The sequence below is a fragment of the Lolium perenne genome, chromosome 3 (genome assembly GCF_019359855.2).
Source record: "Lolium perenne isolate Kyuss_39 chromosome 3, Kyuss_2.0, whole genome shotgun sequence".
Lineage (NCBI taxonomy): Eukaryota > Viridiplantae > Streptophyta > Magnoliopsida > Poales > Poaceae > Lolium > Lolium perenne.
Window position 1 is genome coordinate 244,633,769 of NC_067246.2, and position 22,731 is coordinate 244,656,499.

The following is a 22,731-nucleotide window of genomic DNA, read 5'->3' on the forward strand; positions in this document are numbered from 1 at the left end:
AGTTGGCAGCATTCTAATAGGATACAAGATGCCTATGGAGTTTCTTTGTATTTTCTCTTTTGCTGGCTTATTCATATTATCACTTTGAGCGATCCATGAGTTTGTAATTCTAATTATAGTACTTTTCAAAACATTAAAACTTTGCAATAAAAAGTTGTGTGCATCACTCTGATGAGGCTGGGGTTTTATCCCTCATTTCGAAAAAAAAAAATCAATATCTATCACCATGGAGGCAGCAGGTTTGGAGTATCATCGCGGTGTGCAACATCAGGATTCGGAAGTGCTCATCTCTAAAAGACATGTAAGCAAGTAGAATTGTAAAATATCATGCGTGATCATGCAGAACGCCCAAAAGTTGCATCCATAGAAATGTTACACATGGAGAAGGTGCAACAGAGATTAGAGCAACACACCCATGGAAATTTCATCAAACATGTCATGCTTGAGCAGGTAATTAAAGGGGATTAAGCAGTGAAAGAAAAACTACAGAGATGCAAACACAAACATACTTTTCAGAATTGAACATCATACGTTTCCGTGATGCAAATCTATCATATAAATTACTGCATCATCAAGAAAGGGTGCTCATAGGGGTAGAGTGTGCGTGTGTGCGTTCATAGAGGTGAGTGTATGCGCGTGTATGTGAGCGTCTGCGTCTATACTGTGTTTCTCAAGAAAGGGTGCTCTTTTACAGTGATTGGCACGGAACCTTAGTTCCGTCTTATTCGGTTGAATATGAATTTTTGTGGCCGTTGATTAAAAGAGCTGATACGCCTCGTTTCAAAAAAAAAAACCTCATTTCAAAAAAGAGCTGATACGTTTTTATAATATGTATAATGCTTTGATCGGGAAAAGGTGTAACCCAGCGGTCAATCAGCCTTCGTCTCTAGGTCAAAACAAAGGGAAAAAATTAAACCTTCTTCTCTCTACCCTACAAAGGACAACATAATAGATCGCCGCCGTTAAGCTACAAACGGAGCACCGTCATCGACTACGACGCCATCGCCATGGACGACACTCCTTATCCGCCCACGCGGCAACCCAGTAGCCCACGGCCGCGCTTTGTAGGCTTGCGCGCGGCATCACTCGGCCACGAGGGTGCACCTGACGACGCCGGCGCGCTCCAGAGCCTAGCCATCGGTATCCTTGATACCGCCCGACGAGACCGCGCCCGGCTCTGCACACCTACGCCATGAAGTTCGGCATCAACTGCTGCCACCGCGGCGTGCGTGATGCACTGACGCCCTCATCGAGCTCTTCCACGGCCGGAGCGGGGTCGCACGCGCCCTATTCGCTGGGGACACCGAACGTGGCCTCCTGGCCACACGTGTCTAGGCCAGCTCCGAGAGGCCTCGGCCCTGTTCCTGGCTATGGCTGTTGACGGCGTGGTTGTGTCGTGGCTGCCACGGCGGCGTTCGCGGCATGCGTCGGCGCCGGGAACCTTGCACTGGCCAGGGTGGTGTACCGGCGCGTCGTCGTCGCAGGGTGGCTCTCGACATGTACGGCAAGTGCTGCGACGCGGCGAGTGAGTGCTTTCGGGCGATGGCACCGGCTGACCGGCCAAGAACGTGGAGATTTGAACATGATGATCTCGCATCGTGCTCGCCGTCAAGCCCTGAGACGCGCAGGGCGTGCTTCCATTCTGGACTCGGGTTTGACGCTGGCAGGTGGGTGGACGCTTACATGGGCAGGACAACCGTGACCGCTATGGACTTCGTGGGTGGCCACTAGCCAGTACGACATGCTAAGGCTGACAAGGCGAGGAATTGGGCGTCGGCGGCAGGTTGAGCCACCATATACGACCACCAGGAGCATCCGCTGTTCGCCTAAGTGAGCACCAATGCTCGACCAGCTCACGCATAACTGAGATCTTGATTGTTCTCTCATGCATAGCTGGTGCGCCAAGGTTCCAGTAGTCAGGCGCTCCAAGGATGTAGCTGACCAATCTAACTTTCTGCCTGTAGTTTGCGCAAAACATGGGACATGGTTACTGGTTATTCTTTTAGATCTAATATTTGTTAATCTAGATTACGTTAAGTTATTCTGGACTGTTTGAGTAGCGGATCATTTCTGTATTATTTCTACTATAATGTAGTTCTTGCAAACCACTTTGTTGAAGCTGTAAGCATATTGGCAGATGAAGATTGCACAAGTGGCAGCAAGGCCCCGCTGGAGGACGACATGAAAGATAGATTAAAAAAGGCTTACATCATTCAATCCTTTTTAAGAACTACAGCTGAAGTAAATGACACTAAGCATACCAGTTCTTCTTGAACTGAGCAAAGATACAAGAGTAGAACTTAAAGCCTAATGAACAACCATTCAACATTATCCCTGTTATTTGCGGTAGAAATGAGAGCGGATATACAGTTGAATATTCAGGCTAAAGCTGTCTTGCTTTGTTGTGCTATGCATAGACACCAAATCTATTAGGCAAGTTATCAGTACCACTTTGATATAACTGCAGTAACATATTATGAGGTAACCTTCCTTAGCTCCCCAATAAGAATGTGTGAGCCACTTTAGAAGTGTTATGTCACATGCTCCACTCTTACAATAAAAGGGGAAATGGTGCTAGAGAGCCCAAAAACAAACTTAACGATAATCTTTTCGACATAGGGCACAACTGGTACAAATTGTATTCTTAAAAACGAACTGAAAATGAATGCTTCTCTTCAACCCTCATATCAATATCCATCCTAGCAAGCTTCTTCATAAACTTCACCATAGCTGCTAGGAACAACCATGAATTAAGAACTATGAAAGTTAACTTTTGGATTATTGGAGGAATAATTCAAACTCAAGAACCAGTTGTTTCTAACCCAACTAACGGGAGATCAGATGATTTCGTTCTTTTAAGCATCTCACCACCAGCTTAAAATCATCATCATCATCAATGTGTCAACCTCTGCTGCTATTGTTGCTGTCAAGCAAAGAGAGCCTATGATGCACCGATGTCATCTTCTGTCCCATATTGGTCCTGGCAGACTTGGAAGTACCTGCTAGCGTCCCTCTCTGAAACATCAAGCAACCACCCAAGGCAGAGTTATCATCGTGTGAGTAAACACGACTCAGTTAGTAATTTGATCACGAAATCTGATCTAGTCTAGTAGTAAGTATGTAGTAGCCACTAGTCAATTCATTGAAGACGAAGCAAAATCTTTTGTGCCGAATAAGCATTTTCCTAGCGTGTGTAAATACAAGCTAGACCTGTAAGGCCATCGTTAGGTCGGTGCAGACATTCTGATGAGGACAGGGTCGCCGTGCTCCTGGCTGAGGCCATAGCTGAGCTTCTTGAACCGCGACATGATCTTGGCGAAGTGGAGAGCCTCCTGCCGCCTGTCAAGTTTCACCAAGTATATCCCTGCCTCCCCTGACTTCCGCTGTTCAGGCGAGCCTTCCGTCGAACAAGAAAACGGGCACAGAGCGCAGAGGCAGGGTCCGGGAATTGGAGAATCGAGAGGAGGCAGTGCCGCCCAGGTTCCCTGCCGCTTATCCTGGATATAGCCCCGATGTCCCTCCTCCTTCCTCGCCTAGCGTAGGTGCACGACTTGGTGATTCCGCCGACGACAGCCATGTGGGAGACAGCCGCGCAGTCATCCAGAGTTCACCGACAGGGTCGCTCGCTGGCAAGAAATTGGAATTAGGATGTGATCTGGTTGGTGGAGAGAGGATCGCCGGGGAGAGGATTCCGTCGGAAACATACTACCAGAGATGATGAAGAGGGGCCAGTTCAAAAAAAAAAGATGATGAGGGGGGAGAGGGGATAAAGTCAATCACTTTAATATTCGTGCAGTTTCATCAGATGTTTCGGCCGCTCAAAAGGACACTTGTTTTTTATAATTTTCAGAAAATACATTTAAGGTTCCGGTCCCACATTTTTGGTTCCGTCAGATTGGTTCCGTCTATTTATCACCGTCAGATCGGGGTGGATGGACGGTTATTAAAAATGCCAATCACCCTAAAACTTGTATTACTGATTTAGTTAGACGGACACACTATTTTTTTTTTGAACCATTTCATCCATGAACGTAGGCATCAGTCACAAGTGGCGAACAGATGGATCAAATCTGGATCCAACCTACCTAGTACCGGCAAAGAGATTCTTCAGCTTGGGTGGTGGCTTCTCGTCACCGGCTTCGAGGAGGACGGCAGAGTTGTGCTTCGGGGATCAGCCTCGGGAGCGGCAACCGTTCCTTTAGGCGGCGGGCCGAACAACTCCAAGGACGACTGCTATAGCGAAGGGTCCGTCAGCGGCGCAACGAAATACATGGCGGATGATCGCAGTGGCAGCACAGTTGGGACATCGACACAGCGGTGACTGTACAGCTGGAACCTGGACGCGGTGGCGGTGGCGGTGGCGCTGGGTGGGGTGGTCTGACCGGCGACGGAATGAGCGTTGGGCGAGGTGGTCTGCGCGCGGCGGCGTGCTAAGCAACGTGGTGGATGGATGCGCGAGAGGGGTGTCAGGAGGAGTAGTATCGTATTGTCTTACTCTGATCCCGTGCTGCGTGCTCCATGAATCACGGGAGAATACAGCTACGACCTTTGGCGCAAAGAGACGAGGATGGAGGTCAATCTGGGATGGTTAATAGGATGCCGCTATAAAGACTTTTCACGATTGACGTGAAAATTTATGCAGAAAGATATGATATCTTTCCAAATTCGCTTATTTGTTCCCCCGCAAAACAAAATCGCTTACTTGATGTACTAATTGTATCGTTGTTGAGGTAAGATCGGATGGTGTAGGTTGGTCCGGACGTTGAGATGGTGATTCGATGATCCAGATTGTTTTAAAGATGACCAGCAAAGTGCGTTGAGTGTCAAACGATCAACTCCCATTTAATAGTAAAGATAATGGCTATGATTTTGTAAGCCTGCTAGCGACAAATTTCTAACCAAGAACGTCTGCATATCTTTTTTTTAAAAGAATACGGTAGGGGACTATAGTGTGTTTTTTATAATAAGAACCCAAATCTGCGTCCGTGGGGACTTGAACCTGGGTGGCTGGGTTGTACATCCACTTCCCTAACCAAATGAGTTATGCTCACTTCTTTTAACGTCTGCATATCTAGCGTGGATTTTATTAATATGTGTATTTTTTATTCATGAAAATTGAACTAGCAACAAGATGAAAAAGGGAACTGTCAGTGATGTTAGCAAAATGAGCGCGTCACATCAAACTATTAATGACATCAAAAAACAAACATAAATGTCAGTGCTAAGTTACTAATGACATTCACTGGAAAATAAAGTGTGTCACTGATAGTTTACGCATGGCAAGAAGTCTACATAGTTGATCGGTCAGTGAGAGGTCACTAATGACATCTACCACATAAAGGTACATGTCCCCGCAATGTCGCTGTAAAAGCCCGGTCACCAGATTAATGAACTTCCAGCGCGAATAATGATGCATTTCGTTATCACAACTAAGCAGAACCGTAAATGTTTGAAGTGCATGTCACTGGTACATATTACCAGTGGATGTATACTCGTGATGTCAGGCTCTACCGTCAGTGGTGCGGAAAACATGTCCGTCACAAGTAGGCCTTTTTTGGTCGTGTGAATTGTAGGGAATGTCTTCATCTGTTTACCTTAGATGCAACAAAAGTCATTTATACAATTTTCCCACAAGTGCAACAAAATATATTCAATATAACAACGATCTAATGTAAAACAATGAATGTAGATAAACTAGTTAAAAAAAAATTGTACTAGTAGGTATCTTATCATGCAATGATGTATGTTATCACACAAGAAAACATTACGACACACCATGGTACACGATGCTACTCTTTTATGCATGCAAAATAATAAATGTGACCATAAAACATAACAAGCTTTCATACGTACAGTATCATCAAGTGTCATATTTTAAATTTAATATTTGTCAAAAGATGTGCCACAAAGGATCCGTTCCATGAAAGTTATTTAAGATTTGTCAAAAATTAAATATCTAGATGTTACTTGGTATCTAGATATATCCAAATTTTAACAAATTTTAGACGATATCCGCGAGATTGAAGGTGTATTGATTAAAAGTTTACGAAGGTTTCAAGTTTACGAAACAGACAACTTGCATGCATGCATATGGAGAGATGAATTGTTGACGACCTACCTATGCTCAACACTTGGGCTGGCCAATGTGCTGCAACTCTTGGGCCTAGCCCGGCAGAAGACACACTCACCTACTACATTTTTTTTTAAGATCACTCACCTACTACATGTACGAAGGGAGGCGGACCGAATCAAGGTGGCTTGGAACTCAATGGTTGGCCTCGGCCTGGAAGGCGAGGACTGGCGTGAGTGCTTGGTTCCTGTGTTCATCTTCTTCCTCTAGATTTCCCAAATTCCCTTGAATTCTTCATGTGATTCATCTGTAATCCGAATCGGTGGGAATATCATAGTGCAAATCTGACAAAAGAGTAAGGAGGGAAAAGGTGCGCGGGCTCACTCTGCCTTCATCTTGCTCAAGATTGAAAATTAGAAATAGCAAATAAACATAGTCCGGATCTATAACATCGATCGAAAAGTGTGTAGCGGTCCATAAATCCGAGGTACGAGGTTAGAGCCTCACTTCAATCCTGCTGCAGGGGTTGCAGTATCCAGATTCTGGAGGAACTGAACAAACGCCGAGTAAGACGAGCCCCCTTCTTTGAGCGCTTCGGCTGCTCCTTCCTTGGCCGCCGCCGCCCGCGCCCTGAGCGCCTTGCCGCCCTCGGACGCCATGACCCACCTGACTTTCTCCTCCACCTCCTGGGCCTTAACCACCTCCTGGTTGTAGCCTCTCATCTCCACCCCGAGCTTCATCTCCTCCACTATCTGCACCTTGTTGACCCTCTGCTCCGCGTAGAGCGGCCAGCAGAGCAGCGGAAGCCCTGCGGTGATGCCCTCGAGCGTCGAGTTCCAGCCGCAGTGCGTGACGAACGCCCCGGTGGCCCTGTGGCGGAGCACCTCCACCTGCGGCGCCCAGGACTTGACGACGAACCCTCTGTCCTTGGTCCTCTCCAAGAAGCCTTCCGGCAGGAGCGCGTCGAGGTCGGGCTCCGGCAGCGGATCGCCGTACTTGAAGTCTGGGCTGCGCGGGCTCCGGACAACCCACAGAAACCTCTCCCCTGATTTCTCGAGCCCGACCGCGATCTCGAGAAGCTGCTTGGCGGAGAAGTTGCCCAGGCTGCCGAAGGAGAGAAACACTACGCTCTTGTCTGGCTGCGCGTCCAGCCACGTGGTGCACTCGTGCTCCACGCCTCCACCTCCGGCCGAGACCAAAGGCCCAATGCAGTAGACCGGCGGCGTGGCATGATCAGGGACGCAGAGTCCGTCCCTCAGAGCGCGCACCGCGCGCGGCTCCAGCGAGTCGAACGAATTGATGAGAATCCCGTCGGCACGAGACATTCTGTCGAACATGCCTACGATGATCGGTAGTGCCCCGCCGCCGCCGGTAAGTTCGTTCGGTAAGTCCGAAGCCTTGAACGGAGGAACGCCCGGGAGGGTGATCACGGAGTCGCCGAGCTCATTCATCTTCGCAGTGCTGCCGGCGACCATGCTCGGCAGGTTGAGGAAGATGGCGAGGGCGGCGGCGCCTGACGCGTAGAAGTAGTAGACCGGCAGCTTGAGCTCGGCCGCGACGTCCTGGGCGTCGACGCAGAACATGTCGAGGATGAGCGCGTCGACGGAGGGCAGCGACCGGAGGAAGTCGCGGAGGGGCGCGTTCATGGCGGTGAGGAACTGGGATATCTTGGTGAGGTGGTGCTTCGTGGACGCGACTTGGGAGTTTGATGAGTCCACGGGCGCGGGCGGCGGCGGCGGCAGGACGTGGAAGTCGACGGAGGGGTTGGAGGTCTTGGCGCGGGCGACCGCGTCCGAGAAGTCCGTGGACTTGGTCTCTGGGTCGACGAGCGCCACGACGACGGCCGCGCCGTGCTTGAGGAACACCTTGGCGAGCTCGACCATGGGCACCAGGTGGCCGACGCCGACGCCAGGGTACAGCACCACGGTTTTCTTCATTGCTAGTTTCGCTACTCTTGTCGCCTGCGCGTGTGGTTGAAATCTGTGGTTTGATGTCGAACATACAGTTCTTGTTCTGCTCTTCCCACAACCCACCTGCGCGATATATATAATAGCGCTCTCTAAACAAGTGGACATGGGATTTGCCGTCATTTTTGGCAGACTCACAATGAGTAGTATCACATAATTCATGTATGCAAAGAAGTCGTGGGGTCACTGTAATTAATGATAAGAGATTTAAGTATCCTAGATAAATACCGTACCATAGAAGATATAATTAGACAAATAAATGTGGAATATATCCTGTACACAACTTTGCATTAAGCTGAATTGGTCACGTCCAGAAATTAGGCCAGGTTGGTAATGACATAAACGATTCATTGATTGAGGTTATAGTTATTTGAGAGATGAGTCTGAACACTGTGGAGAATCCCAATCAAATACTTAGTGCCAACAGGTTACGGAACCCCGAATGTGAAAAGCATGAACAAGAACCCAGACACGGCGATGCAGTACGGCAGCTTCAATGCAATATCGCCCTTTATCAGCATATACAAAGTCTGCACAAGACAATCATGTTAGAGAAACTCCAAATTAATATTTAGAGCAGCATGATTCACTCAGACCGGTGTTAAAAGTGTAGCACCGCCACTGGGTATTCCTAACTGTAAGCAATAATAAAAAAAACAAAACTATATTAAGCACCCATGGTAAAATACACTTTCACTCAGTGTTGAAGTAATATTCAATGTGTTTCTTCTTTTCTAAAACTCATGGCAGGTTGAAATGTACTGAACGGAACCGTTATAATTTGCAAATGCCTTGAGACTACATCAGACAAGCACACAAGTCATCATGGTTTCAGATTGTGCTTGCGAGGACATTCATTGGCTCAAAAAAGTCTGTTATGTATGCACAAAGCTACATAGAAGAAGATTTTGCCATCTTTCACACTTGAGGATCACGTCTAGAAACAAGTAAGCTCAATTTACCCTCTCGTGGCCCACTTTGTTTCGAGTGTAGATCCTGAGCGGTACTGAAGTGTATAAAGGACGTGCGTTCAATTGGATTTGTTCTCCCCTGTTTTACTTCTCGAAAACTGAATTCAGTTCAAACTTAGTTGATGCAATCTGGACCTTTTTTGGGGCTGCAACTCACAAACTTGATAATCTGGACCTTTTTTTGGGATGCAACTCACAAACTTGATAAAATTCAGAAGGAACGGTTCTTCTTCATCTGCTTACCCTTCATGTAGTGGCACAAAATTAAACTGATAGTGCAGCCTGTAGTTGTCGTCCGGAGCGCCATTGTATGCCACTCGCCCCGCTGCTCTCTGTACTTCACGAGTGCGCTGCATCTGCTCTCTCTGTATCTCTTCTCTCATGAGGAGATGCTGCTCTTCTCTCTCTGCGCGCGTGGGATGCGGCAAGATCTGAAGGGCTGCCCATTGTGAGATGCTGATTCCTTCAAGAACTAAGACAACGATAGAATGGACGATGAGAGGGCACCACCGCAGTGCGTCGCCCCTGCTGGTCGAGCAATAGTAAATGAATCCGTCGAGGCCCGAGCTGCCGGCCGCCGTTCTCCGGAGCACTGGCTCATGGAGAGCAAGGCAGGGGAGGGGCATCTCCACCGAGCTCTGGCAGATGAATCCATCGAGGTCCGGGACCTCATCCCTGCCGCCATCCCCATCACCACCGCCGGCGCGTTGCCCCTGCCGGTCTACAGCAGCGCCTCCGGCCATCTCGATAGGAGCGCAAGCAAACTCGGTTGTGTCCTGGGCTAGTTCTTTAGATTTTCTGCATAGTGGATTCTGTTTAATTGGGCCTTTCTGATACGGGCCACACGCGCCGGAAACAATCGATCGATCCATGCGACGTACGACGTACCGGTCGCATAGGAATTTAATAGTAAAGATATATATTAAGATATTAATATATTGTTCCATGTGTTATAGAGATAATGCATGATACTGCTACCTACGTGATAATATCCACTGTGACTAGTCATATCGTGGAAAATAGTATACAGAATTTATGGGTGCTTGACAGAGAGACGAGCTTAGCGCCATGATACGAATGAACGAATTTTATTGCTCGGGGAGTTTGAGGTTTGCATTTTTTTTCATAGGGTTTGTGTACGTCCCAATCGATATAGTCATCTAGTTACAGAAAAGCGAAACTGGAGTATCTTTTGCTGCTAACTAACATTTAAAAAATTCTAAGTTGACTAAACACAACAAATTTACTTTTAATAATAAATGCAAAGTGTCTGGCTTTATTAATTAATTAGGCCAAAAAGGCCAAAAGATACAAAGTGTTAAAGTAAAATCCACTTACAAAGGAGAGCAAAGACTAAGATAAAACTAGAAAAAGCAGAGCACAGCCGCACTACGTCGAGCTCCGCTGAAGAGGAAGAGTGCATGCTAGGTGGGCAAAGTTCATGGGCTGAACTCACAGCTCGGGCGCACCAATAAATGTGCACACAGCCAAGACACACGCTACACCATCGCAGATAGCACCAGTGGGGACGAAGACTCGAACCAGCAAAGAGGGCCCCACGATATTTGAAACAAGCTTGGCATCGAAGATTAACTAGATGAAAGAAAAGAGCCTCCGTAAGGGCATCTCTAACGCGGTGACCCATTTCACCTTCGCGCGTTTGGATGAGTTTCGGCGGATAAAAACGCGGCCATGTAATATGGCCGCGCATTGCAAATGCGGATGGCTGTGGTGTCCGGGACAACCCAAACCTGGTCTAAATCTGGGCTAGGTTTGCGTGACCGCGGATGACACGTGGCGTCCTCGTGCGTCCGCCCGATCCGCGTGTCTAGAACACCTGTCGGTGCCCGAGTTCTATTAAATGTGGATTGGGAGGGGACTGTCCCTATCCACTCCCCACTCCCCCACTCCACTCCGGCCACACGAGCTGAGCTCGAGCTTCCGCGCCGCCATGGCCCCGAAGCGTGAGTTCGAGCCGTCCGCCAACGACCACGAGGCCAGCAGCAGCTGGCGAGCCGCGCCGACGGCTTTCGACATGGGGCCGCCGGCTCCCATCCGCGACCGGATCTACATCACCGTAGCGGTGGCGCAGATTTTCTGGGAGGCCGGCGTCCCAATGCCGTGGGGAGACGTGCACCTCCCACACGGCTGGCACCTGAGCCCAGATCGAGTTCCGGTGCCGCTGATCCCGGGCTCCGGCCGCGCCCGCGTCGTTGACATACAGCGGCGCGTGCAGCTACCGGCGGACCTCCGGGAGGACCCCGCCTACAGCAACACAAGTCCCAACTGTTCGAGGTGGAGCACGATGCGCGCCGGCGCACGTGCTTCACCTTAGAGACGGTGGGGCCTCGCGCACGGCCGCGCACGCCTGCTAGGAGGGATGCCGTCGCCTCAGTGGCCTCTATATCGACGGGCCCGCGGCTACTCCACCGCGGGCCACGCTAGCGTAAGCGCCACAGGCCCAGCCCGAGGAGGACAACGACCCCGAGCAACGACCTCGAGGTGCTGGCCAAATGGCTGCGCCTTGCCTCCGCGCTGGAGGAGGAGGCTATGAAGGTCAAGGAGGACGCCGACGCGTGGGCATTCCTTGCCAAGGCGAGCCGGCGGGAGGAGGCCACGCGTGAGGCCGCGTTCCGGGAGGAGGAGTGCCTAGCCGCGTTCCGCCACCGCCTAATACATAAAAACGTTGACCAACGGGGAAATGATCCCTCCCTTGACTATACGTTGTTAGGTAGGATGAGACTATTCCAACGGATGGACGCTAGGATGATAACCCGGTTTAAAGTTGGTCCCTCCCTGCAAAATTACAGCGAGATGAGGATTCGAACCCGGATGAGCTGGTTGCGCACTCCCTTACCTTACCACTGAGCTGAAACTTAGTTCCCTTAATACATGAAGTAGACCAGGCTAGCTTTCACCCGTTGTAAGACCGAGAGGGAGCGAGGTGGAGACACAACAATGCCCGCAATGGGAGAAATGATGCACATGGGCGTTGCGAACACCGGCAGCAACACCGCCGACGCCGAACTGAGCTTTCACTTGGCTCCAATGGGTGGCGGGGGATGGCCGTGAATCGCAGGAGCGGCCCAAGGGCTCTGTCAAAAAGTTATACTTACCTATTTATAAGCTGGTATTTCCAATTTCTTCTGCTTTTTTTTTTTGCTTTCGTTGTCATCTTAGTCAGTTAATGACTTTGTTAATACAACGTCGGGTTCTTCGAGACTTCATCTTAAAACAATCGAAATGATCGAACCATCTTTTTTGGAGGTTTGCGTTCCACGGCGCCAGTGCACGTCGAAGAACAAGAACCACGAGGCGCACCTGTCACGGCGCGCGTACGTACGTACAGCCGCTGAGCTCGGAGGGCAAGTACGGATTCGAGTTTGCTGGCGAAGCCGCATTCCTCCATGCCTTGGGATACCTCTGTGGCTGCCGCTACTGTGATATTGCAACGTAAGCCGTGACGCTGATGTTTATGGAGCCAGCCTCTGTACTGTACTGCCGCGATGCCGATCTCGGCGAAAGTGTGTTGACGATGACTTGACTGTCTCGAAGCACATTATGGGTGGGGATTCTTCGGGCGCCGATTCTTCGAGCCCAAACGAAATTGTACTTGGCGTCATGCTGGCTGCTAGTGTCACAGGCCAATCCATGGCCAGAGATGATGAACTCAGCGCCACATCTTCTTGTTTTTTTTTTTGAAACGGAGGCAAAAGCTTTGCCTCATCTATTAATTAAGAAGAAGGTGCTCAATTTTTAGGAGAAAATTGAGCGAAAACCTACAACAATAGGGTCAAACCCTCACCAAGAGCACACCCACAAGAGAACAACACCAAAAGAAAGCAATCTCTAAACCAACTAGAAACTAGAACCGACAACCCAAAAACACAACGTCGCAAAGAAACCCACTAAAAGAACATGACAACCTAAAAAGAGACCACCACTTAAACAACTTCTCAAACTTCCCTTGTTTTGGTTCTTCTCCTTATCCTCCTGATAAATACCTTCTTAAGGGATTTCTCCACCTTCTTGATCATGTCCTCGGAGGCTTTACCTGCCAAGACGCATGCAATTTCCTTGCCATATCCAGGGCTAGCTGCCTCCAAACTAGCGAGCAAACCACAAAGCTCCTTTGCAAAAAGAGCATCTGAGCTGGGAACCAACACCGCTGCATGGTCCAAAGAGGCGAGGGACTGGCAAGGCTCCGACTGCGGTGGAGAGGGTGTCGTGGCCACCTCAAAGTTCCCAAAAGAGCACAACACCGACGGAAGCAGCACAGGAGAATCCCCACTCAACTCATGTAGCTCTCCCGTGATTTGCAACACTGGAGCCAAGAACTCGGTTATGTCCTCGCACTTAGGGTCAACCGACACAACAGGCTGCGACGACTGACAAGACTCCGATTGAGGTGGAGAGGGTGTCGTGGCCACCTCCAAGGTCTCAAAAGAGCACAACGCAGACTGAAACACCACAGGAGAATCCCCATGCAACTCATGTAGCTCTTCCGTGATTTGCAACACCGGAGCCAAGAACTCGTCAATGTCCTCACTCTCAGAGTCAGCCGACACAATAGGTTGCGGCGACTGGCAGGGGCTGCCACGAGGAGAGAAACAGCTATAGAGTTGTTCTTCCTCAACCACGGATGACTCCGAAGGTGGAAGCAAAGCCTGCACAGTGGCGAGCTCCTGTCCACCCGAAGAACATGCCTCCGCCGCCGGCTCCAAGGAAACACCAACGCGTGCCAACAACAACTTGAGACTTGCCATCTCCTCACGGAGAGGGCGAGCTGCCTCCTCGACGCGCATAGCAACCAACTGAGTGAGCTCCATGCGCAACAAGGCAAACTGACACTGAAAACGGGAGTCCAGACTTGCGTTGACATTGACCTTCTCGTAACAACTTGGAGGCGACGATGTTGTAGGTGATGCCGAATGACACACAACCTCAACCCAACTCCGGGACGCCGAGGGGCTACAAGGCAGAGCAGGCGGAGAGCGGCACTGCTCGCAAGGAGCACATCCATCCGGAGAACGAGCACGAGCGTCCGGAGAGCGAGAACGATCAGCGGGAAAGCGCGCACGGCAGAAACGCTCCCGATGACCAGGACGACGACACCGGATGCAAATGAAGGGCGCACTGCATGTGTTGACCTGGTGGTCACGCTCGAGGCACCGAAAGCATCTCCCACGAGCCCAACGCTTGAAGGCGAGACTACGCTCGAGGCCTTCATTCCGAAGCAAAGAGGACGACGCCTCGCGGCCGGGGCGGCCACCCCGACCCACCTGAACCCAGCCAGCCTTGTCTCCAAGAGCATCAACAGCAGCAGAGATGCCGGGCTCCGCTCGCGCCTCATCAAGATTGCACACATCAGCGTTGCCACGAGCCGAGCCGAGAACATCCTCCTCTCCAACAACGGCAGCTACAACGTGGGTCTTGAAGGTCCCGGTGGCCAGCTCCTCAACGGCATCTTCTTGTGATAATTAAGGAGCCCTTTCTTGCCTGACAAGTTCCAGATTTGCGTTTCACGTTAGCAAATCTCAACTACTCCTACCAGGGGTCGTGGCTGCTGCCGGTCCACTTCTCTTGATTTGGAGCTTCCGGTTTGGCTCCTCCTGGGATAGCACGGCCAGCGTCATCCGTGACGATACTGTTCATGGAGCCCTTCATTACTCAGTTGGCCCACGCGATGTCAGACTCAGACCGCGTCTTCTAGAAGCATTTGCTTCCTCCTCACCTACGTATTGTGGCCGCCGCAAACAGAAGTACTACCTCCCTTTATAAAGCAATATATGCCACTTTAGTTAAAATTTATTTAGATGTATCTAGACTCGATTTAATATATATATATAGATACATTTAAATTTGAAAAATTAAGGCAACATTTTATAGATAGAGGTAGTACATCTATGTTAAGGTGGTGTTTTGGCTCATAGCTACATATAAACCTATTATAAAAAAATCAAAATTTCATAAAATTTTGAAAGGAAATTTTGCATGTATGTTAGGAAAGTCTATGTTCGCCGATGAGATTTTAGAGGAAAAGAACATTTTATGCTGCATATGTAAAAAGACAAAAAAAAAATCCGTGAATAGTTATGTTGGAGCCTTGAAATTTTGTTTTTACACGAGACATAGAAAATGGTCTTTTTCCAACAACTTTTGTGCAAATATAAATTTTTCAGGTGGTTTGGAGGAAGTTCAAACCTCAGGTTTGACACTTTGGTATCTCATAAAGGCGAGATATATTCTTTCAGTGGGTGATGATGTTCCCGTCGATAGCGAGACGCATGTGGTGACTTCGGCAATCTCAAGACCCGTCGGACATCAGCTTCTTGGACTCGGTCCATGAATAGTCATGTTGGAGCATTAAAATTTGTGTTTTTACACGAGACATAGAAAATGATAATTTTCTAAATTGTTCATATGCACAAATGAATACTTCTTCTGAATTTTTTAATAATGAGGTTATATACACCCGTGAACCGTATTGCATTTCCGTGTACTACTCAACGTCTCAAGCATCCGACAACATGTGATATATGCTTACCGATGGGCAACGACGACGTGCGTGTTGCAGGATTGCAGCAATGTAATGGATGAGTTCAACTGGGGTGCAAGTTGGCACTGGTTGTTGATGGGGGCGTTTTATTTTGAATGTCAGTTCAGGACATAATAGGTATCTCTCATTTCTGGCCAGGTGTGTTGAAAGTTAATGTCATATTCAGTAAAACTTGTAGGGAAATAATTGGTAAACGGTAAAATAACAAGGTTTTGTGAAGATTTACGGATTGGGGATAAAACTTCAGAATTTAAATATCCATGGAAATTCACTTTGGCTCTTCAGTGCATATACTCTCTTTACCAAACAAACACATTTTAAAATGCCACAAACACTCAAAATGAAATTCTCCCGCTTACATCTCCACATTCTACGTGTGCACGTAAAGTTTCAAGCCGACAATTCTTCGTGGCATAAATGTCGGTTTTTCATGAAACGACTTTGTGAGCACCGCGAATGTCGAGATGTATGCACCAATATATTTTTGTATTTTTTTATTTTGGAAATTTCACAATGTGTTTGAAATGCATTAAAAATAAAATGAGCATATGCACCCGAGAGCCAAAATGCCGCTCTCAAAATTCCATTTTATTTAATTTATCTGTAAGTGAGAATTATTACTATTGGTAGAGTTACTCCCCAAAAATGTTTCTCCTTCAAGCCCCCAATGATTATTTGTCTGTTTCATTGTTAAATTTCTCTTTGAAGCTCCTCATTAAGCTTTTAGCTAACATTTACAGTTTGGGATTTAAAGATACTGCACCGCAGTCAATGAGGATTTAATAAATCTTGTACCATTGAAGATTTGCTTGGCGTGGTCTTTTGAGTTTTGGATCAATGCAAACATTCAGGTAAGGTTTGATTCTTAAGTTGGAATTTGAAGGCTTTGGTCTAGTAGGGCACTCAACAGTTCTGAAGATCTTGGGCAAAACGAGTTTTGATGACAAATGGGTGGATTGGAGTGGCAATGTTCTTAAGTTTAGCACCTATTGTATCATGCTTAACGGAATACTTTGAGTGAAATCTTCTTACCCGAAAGGATTGGGACAGGGAGCTCCCCTCTCCCCCACTATTTGTTATAGTTGTTGCTCTAATTAATAACATGTCTTCATTAGAGAGATCAAGATATCATATTTGCATTTTGGCTTGGGACATTCGCGTTGTGTAGTATTTTGATGATACCATAATATTGTTTGAGGTCTGCTTTGATCAGCTTGATGTACTGAAAGAGGCCCTTCACACTTTCCATTTAACAACCAGACTGAGAATAAATTTCACAACTTTTTTCGATATGTGAGACTTTGTTGGCGTGAGGCTTTCTTGGAGATGTTCCTAACAGGGTCTATTATTAAAAGAACGTCCCATATGATCACCTAAAGGTTTTCGAGTGCAAGGCCTTTGCTCGTATCCCTCAAGATGAAAGTTGAAAGTTTGATTTAAAGACCCGACAATGCATATTTCCTGGCTATGAAGGTGATTGGCTAGAAGTTGTATGATACAAGGGCAAGAAAGGTTGTGATAAGATGTGATGTTGTGTCTTTTGAAGACCAAAAAAGTGAGGATATTTTAAATACAAAAGAGCATGTTCCAGAGTCAATTTTGGTAGGTGTTCCTCCTAAAGACAACAACAAGACAGAAATAATTCTGACCCATGTTCTGCAGATTCAACTCAATAACAAGTTGACGATGATGATGCAGAAGATGTGCAAGATGATGAACATAGTGGTGAAGGTGATGAACATGCTCCCTAGCAACAAGAGTATGATAATGCTAAAGAAGATGATCATGATCAGAAGGAAGCACCAGGTTGTCCATAGCAGATCCACTCTGACGGTCCAGTGTAGAGGTCATGTTCTTTCCATTAGGCACGCATCATATCAATATGGGGTGTTATTGTGTGATATTACATAACATGAGTGATTTTCAGAGGTATTGAACAATGAGAACAATGAGTGGAATAAGGTTATGCAAGAAGAGATGGATTCCTTGCATGCGGAATCATACTTATTAGTTGGTTAAGTTACCTAAGGGCAAGAAAATTCGGAAGAACATGGGGGTCTACAGAATCAATCAAGAAAAGCACACTTCACATCCAAGGTACAAGTTTAGGCTAGTTGTGAAAGGATTTAACTACATAAAAGTAATTGACTTTGATGACATATTTTCTCCAGTGGTGAAGATGTGATCTATCAGAATGATATATGGCAAGGCAGCAAATGTCAACTTGGAGGTAGAGCAAATGGATGTGAAGATAGCTTTTCTACATTAATGGTTGGAGAAAAAAATTCTTCATGGAGTAGTGAGAGGGTTTTTTTTGTTAAATAAGTCTCATGCTTACATGCTTCAAATGCACTAATGTATGGAAATTGTCTTGGGCAAATAACACTCACTACAAGGATTTGGGTCTATTGCAACGAAAACAATTGTCGCAATATATCCCGTTTTGTGGCAATATGTACCTATTGCCACGAAATAGCGTTCGTTGGGAAGCGTTGCGAAATATTATATTGCAACAACCATGCGTGAAGTTGTCACATTTTTTACTTATCTCCATAATTTGGTTTGTGGAGATAACTTCATGCAACAAGCGAACGAACTGTGGCAATTGATAGTTTGTGGCGACAAACATTTGTGGCAATAACATCTACCAACAATCCATGTTTCGTGGCGCATGCTCTTTCGTGGCAATAGACAATCATGGTAATAGCCTATGCCAACACCCCCTATTTCGTAGCATTAGGCATTTCACCATGAACCGCTATGTTTGTGGCATTAACTTACAGCAACAAACATTCCACTCATGGCGACAAATACTTATGGCAATGGTCAATTTTTTTTAGCGAGAAGCTACTGCAACAATTTAATATTTTCGTGCTCATACTCTATTTCAACAAAATTCAGTTTCGTGGCGCCAAATACTTATTGCAAAGGGAAAACTGTTTATAGCAACAAGCTACTGCGACAACTTAGTAGTGGTGCGAATATTTGACGCAACACTATATTTTTCATGGTGCTAACCTAAGGCAAAAGAAAGTGAGTTATGGCAATAGCCTATCGCAATCATCAAAAAATCCATTAAATTACAAAATTCAAAACCATACATATAATATGTAGGTTCATACAAATCAAAATACTCATATCAAATATTCATCAAAGGAAACTCAAGTAAATGGGTAGCCATCCTAATTGAGTGTAAGACTAAACTATAAATGATGTACAATATAGTACGTTGGTGTAGGTGCGTTTTCCCATTACTTGCACCCTCTCAAGGTATTTCTTTGCTTCCTGCAATCAAGAAATGGAAAGAAAAAATTAGCCAACTGAATATTAAGAGAAAACAAGCCAAGTTCTGTCAACAAGCTAATGTATTTGGCATTAGCATTTGTTCTAACTTCCTGTCTGTTGCCAAATTGCGGATTAGCAATGATAGGAATGATGTGCTTAATACCTTTAGCTGTTGTTATCTAGTCCTTATGGACACTAAGGAATAAGTTCTGTTTTTAGGGAAGGTCATGGTCAGGCTTGGATGCGCTTTGGTCCGGGGTGATTGCAAACGTCAGAAGGTGGCGTCTACTCTGCAAGGATGTTCACACTTCACTACTGGACAAAAACCTTCTCCTCCTGGAAAGAACAAGATCAACTGATGCGGATCGCCTGGAGTTGAACTCTTCCTTGCTACATAAGAATTTTGTGCAAAGGTTCATCAGGACTTGGTCCACTTGGATAGATGATCTGTAGCTGGTCTTTAGCTGTTTCTTTTGTTGCTAGTTTTTTCATCTTCCCCAACTTTTAGAGAGATGGCTCCCAGAAACTTGTATTTTGATTTGATGCTGTAATTGTCACTCTTGCTTGGGGTTTGAAACCCACTTTCATCTAAAAAATTGTATTTTCTCGGACAGGGTGTTTCTACACCCGGGTGCATATGCACCCTTTATTTGAAATGCATATTAAACATATTTTAAAATGTTAAAAAAATACAAATAAAAATTCCCCGTGTATACCTTGACATATTACATGCTTACAAAGTTGTTTCAGCAAAAACCGATATGTTTCGTGCCTTGTGCAAAAAAGACAAATCTTTGGTGCTAAAATAGTCTATTTTTTGAGGCATTATTTGTCTTTTTTACACAGGGTAGAAAAATTGTTGGTTTTATGTGAAACTTTACGTGCACACATAGAACATGTCCCTCTATATGCTAAATTTTTTTACTAATTTTTTTATGTTTTGGAAATATGTTTTATACATACCAGGTGCATATGCACCCGGGATCAGATTTGGTTTTCCGTATTTTCTCATGTGACTAACCCCCTGTCATCTAAATTTTTTCATATATTTCTCATGTGACTAAGACTTAAGCTATCAACCGAGATATGGACAAACATTTATTTTGCATACATAGTGTACTCAATCCTAAAAGCAACTTAAGACGCTGCCCCTCTACGTACTGCGCAAGCCACCACATACGTTTCACAAAAGGTACTACATACCAGCAACTTAAGTGATTGATTCATCTACTTTGGCCTAGCGAGATACTCATAGACGACAAGAGCAGTTCGAAACAGCAAGCTGGAATACGTCACTCGGCTATCTGCTCTCAGATACTGTCCACATCCAAGAGAAACTGAACGAACGCCGCCCTTGACGAGCCCCCTTCCTCCAGCGCCGCCTCTGCCTCCTGTTTGCGAGCAGCCACCCGCGCCCTAAGCTGCCTCCCATCCTCGTCCTCTATCACCAGCCTCACCTTGGCCTCCACCTCCTCTGCCTTCACAAAACCAGTCATGTACCCATCCAACTCCACCGCGACGCCCATGTCCTCTGTCATGCACACCTTGTTCATCTTTTGCTCCGCGTCCAGCGGCCAACACAACATCGGGACGCCCGCGGAGACGGCTTCAAGCACCGAGTTCCACCCACAGTGTGTCACAAACGCGCCGGTCGCGCGGTGGCGGAGCACGTCCACCTGCGGCGCCCACGACTTGATGACGAGGCCCCTGTCCTTTGTCCGCTCTAGGAACCCCTCCGGCATGAGCGCATCAAGGTCCGGCTCAGGGCGCACCTCCAAGTATTTCTTCGCGTCCTGGCTTCCGGCCGGCGTGCGCACGGACCATAGGAACCGCTTCCCGGACCTCTCCAGGCCAGCGGCTATCTCCTTGAGCTGCTCCGCGGAGACCGTGCCCTTGCTTCCGAAGCAGAGGAACACGACGCTGCGGTCCGGCTGTGAATCGAGCCACGCGAGGCACTCGTTCCTCTCCGTGCCGTCGCCGCCCTTCGCGCCCTCGCTAACCAACGGCCCAACGCAGTAGACCGGAGGCAGGACCCTGCCGGGGACACAGAGCGGGTCCCTGAGCGACTGCACCGCCCGGCTCTCCAGCGACTCGAACGTGTTCACGAGAACGCCCATCGTCTCGGTGTTGCACTTCCAGATGTTGGTCATCGCCTTGCACAGCTCGTCCTCCGGGTGCTCCAGCAGCTCCTTGATGAGATGTGACGCCGGCATGGGCGGAACACCTAGGAAATCAAGCGGCGTGTCCCCAAGCTCCTTCAGGCCAGTCCGCCTGCTGGCTATGAGCGCAGGGAACTGGGTCAGGACGGACAGGCACGAGGCACCTGAGGCGAAGAACGTGTAGACCGGGATGCCGAGCTTCACGCAGACGTCGAGAGCGTGGACGCAGAACATGTCGAGGACAACGGAGTGCAAGCGTCTCCGGGGGAAGGAGCGGAGGAATTCTTCGAACAACTCGTTGTACTCAAGAAAGAGCTGGAGAAGGAGTAGAAAAGGGTGCTTGCTGGAGGCGGCGAAGTCGGGGGCTGGGAGTGCCGGTAAGATGTGGAAATTGATGGACGGGTTGGAGGCGGCAATGCGCTGGATGGCGCTGGCGCCGGAGTCGGACGACTCGAAGGGCGGCTCGATCATCACCATAGTGACATCGTAGCCATGCTTGAGGAAGGCGTTGGCGAGCTCCGTCATGGCGCCGACATGACTGACGCCGGCGCCGGGGTAAAGGACCATGGTCTGCTTCATCTTGTCCGTGTGGGAGGTGGACGCGACACTTGCGGAGTGGAAATGCTTGCTGTTGCCGTGAGCTTCTTATAGCTGTTCAACCTTGCGGGTGAAGTAATTTGGATCTGGAACACTTAAAGAGTCAAAGATACGCATACGCAGACTATATTATATATGGAGAGTTGATTGCGAAATCTACCTTGAATAAGTAAAGTAATTCTGCTGAAGGTAGTAGTTGAGGAGATCCAGCGTGATGATGTTTCCTGCTAGCTGCAGCTTGATTGCTTCAATACCGGGTACTTCCTTCGTGTCGGTTTATAAGACTTATGTATGCCTAGGTTGCTAATTTAATTTATACTATAATGTAAATTTTATAAAATAAAGATTACGTTATTAGAAAATATAACATATGAAGCTTCTGATGATATTATTTTTTTGTAATATATGCATCATATTAAGTTGGTCAAATCGATAATCTAGAATTACTAATAAGGCCAATAAACCGATATGGAGGGAGTGTACCTTGCATAAGAGGTACACCAGATTTGAATCGGTACACGTGGTCCGGTAGCATTTAGCCGATCTTTAGCTCTTGTTTCGATAATATAGAGGATACTTGAATTGTTTTACATTTACTGTGGGGTTTCGAATTATCATAGTCATAATTCTGTGGTGCATGACGCCTAAAATAGATTTATTTTTTCAACTTGGCCTCGACCCCTTTTCATTAACCAGAATAGAAAGAAAGTATCTTACAACTATCACTCACACAAGAAAATAATAGCGAGGGGAAGAGACGAGCTAGGGCACCAATGGGAAACCCTATGTGAGTGCTCGACATCGAAACACTTACTATGGGGCAAAAATCCATTGCCACCTCATCTACAAAGTTCAAAACACACAAAACTCATAATTAAGCTTTCCACAAGACAACAAACCAAGATACCCTAGACATACAACATTTTTTTGAAAGAAATACAGTAGGGGGAGCCCTACCGTGTTTTTTAATAATAAGAACCCAAATTCGCATCTCTGAGAAGTTGAACATGAATGATTGGGTTGAACATTCACTTCCCTAACCAATTAAGTTAGGCTCACTTCTTCCAAACATACAACATCAAAATGAACAACAAAGACTATCATCTTCTAGTAATTCTCAACA

The 22,731-nt window shown here is 47.1% G+C and overlaps 2 protein-coding genes and 1 long non-coding RNA gene across 3 annotated transcripts; all 3 read right to left on the bottom strand.

Annotated features, from left to right (window-relative positions):
- Positions 1–2,586: 2,586 nt before the first annotated feature.
- LOC127338592 (uncharacterized) lies at positions 2,587–3,724 on the bottom strand. The gene is made up of 2 exons (XR_007874425.2): positions 2,869–3,724; positions 2,587–2,730 (listed from the first exon to the last, which is right to left on the bottom strand). It is a non-coding gene; the product is annotated as an uncharacterized lncRNA (long non-coding RNA).
- A 2,717-nt stretch (positions 3,725–6,441) lies between these two features.
- Positions 6,442–8,096, bottom strand: LOC127343743 (anthocyanidin 5,3-O-glucosyltransferase-like). Its single transcript, XM_051369923.2, has one exon. The coding sequence runs from the start codon at positions 8,005–8,007 to the stop codon at positions 6,574–6,576; it is 1,434 nt and encodes a 477-aa protein (XP_051225883.1). The 5' UTR covers positions 8,008–8,096; the 3' UTR covers positions 6,442–6,573.
- An 11,781-nt stretch (positions 8,097–19,877) lies between these two features.
- On the bottom strand, positions 19,878–21,614 carry LOC127343741 (UDP-glycosyltransferase 88A1). Its single transcript, XM_051369922.1, has one exon. It carries the CDS (start codon positions 21,588–21,590, stop codon positions 20,163–20,165), a length of 1,428 nt encoding a protein of 475 aa, XP_051225882.1. The 5' UTR covers positions 21,591–21,614; the 3' UTR covers positions 19,878–20,162.
- Positions 21,615–22,731: the final 1,117 nt, after the last annotated feature.

Excerpts from the sequence above, each read along its gene's own strand:
- LOC127343743 (XM_051369923.2), bottom strand. The coding sequence starts at position 8,007 with ATGAAGAAAACCGTGGTGCTGTACCCTGGCGTCGGCGTCGGCCACCTG.
- LOC127343741 (XM_051369922.1), bottom strand. The coding sequence starts at position 21,590 with ATGAAGCAGACCATGGTCCTTTACCCCGGCGCCGGCGTCAGTCATGTC.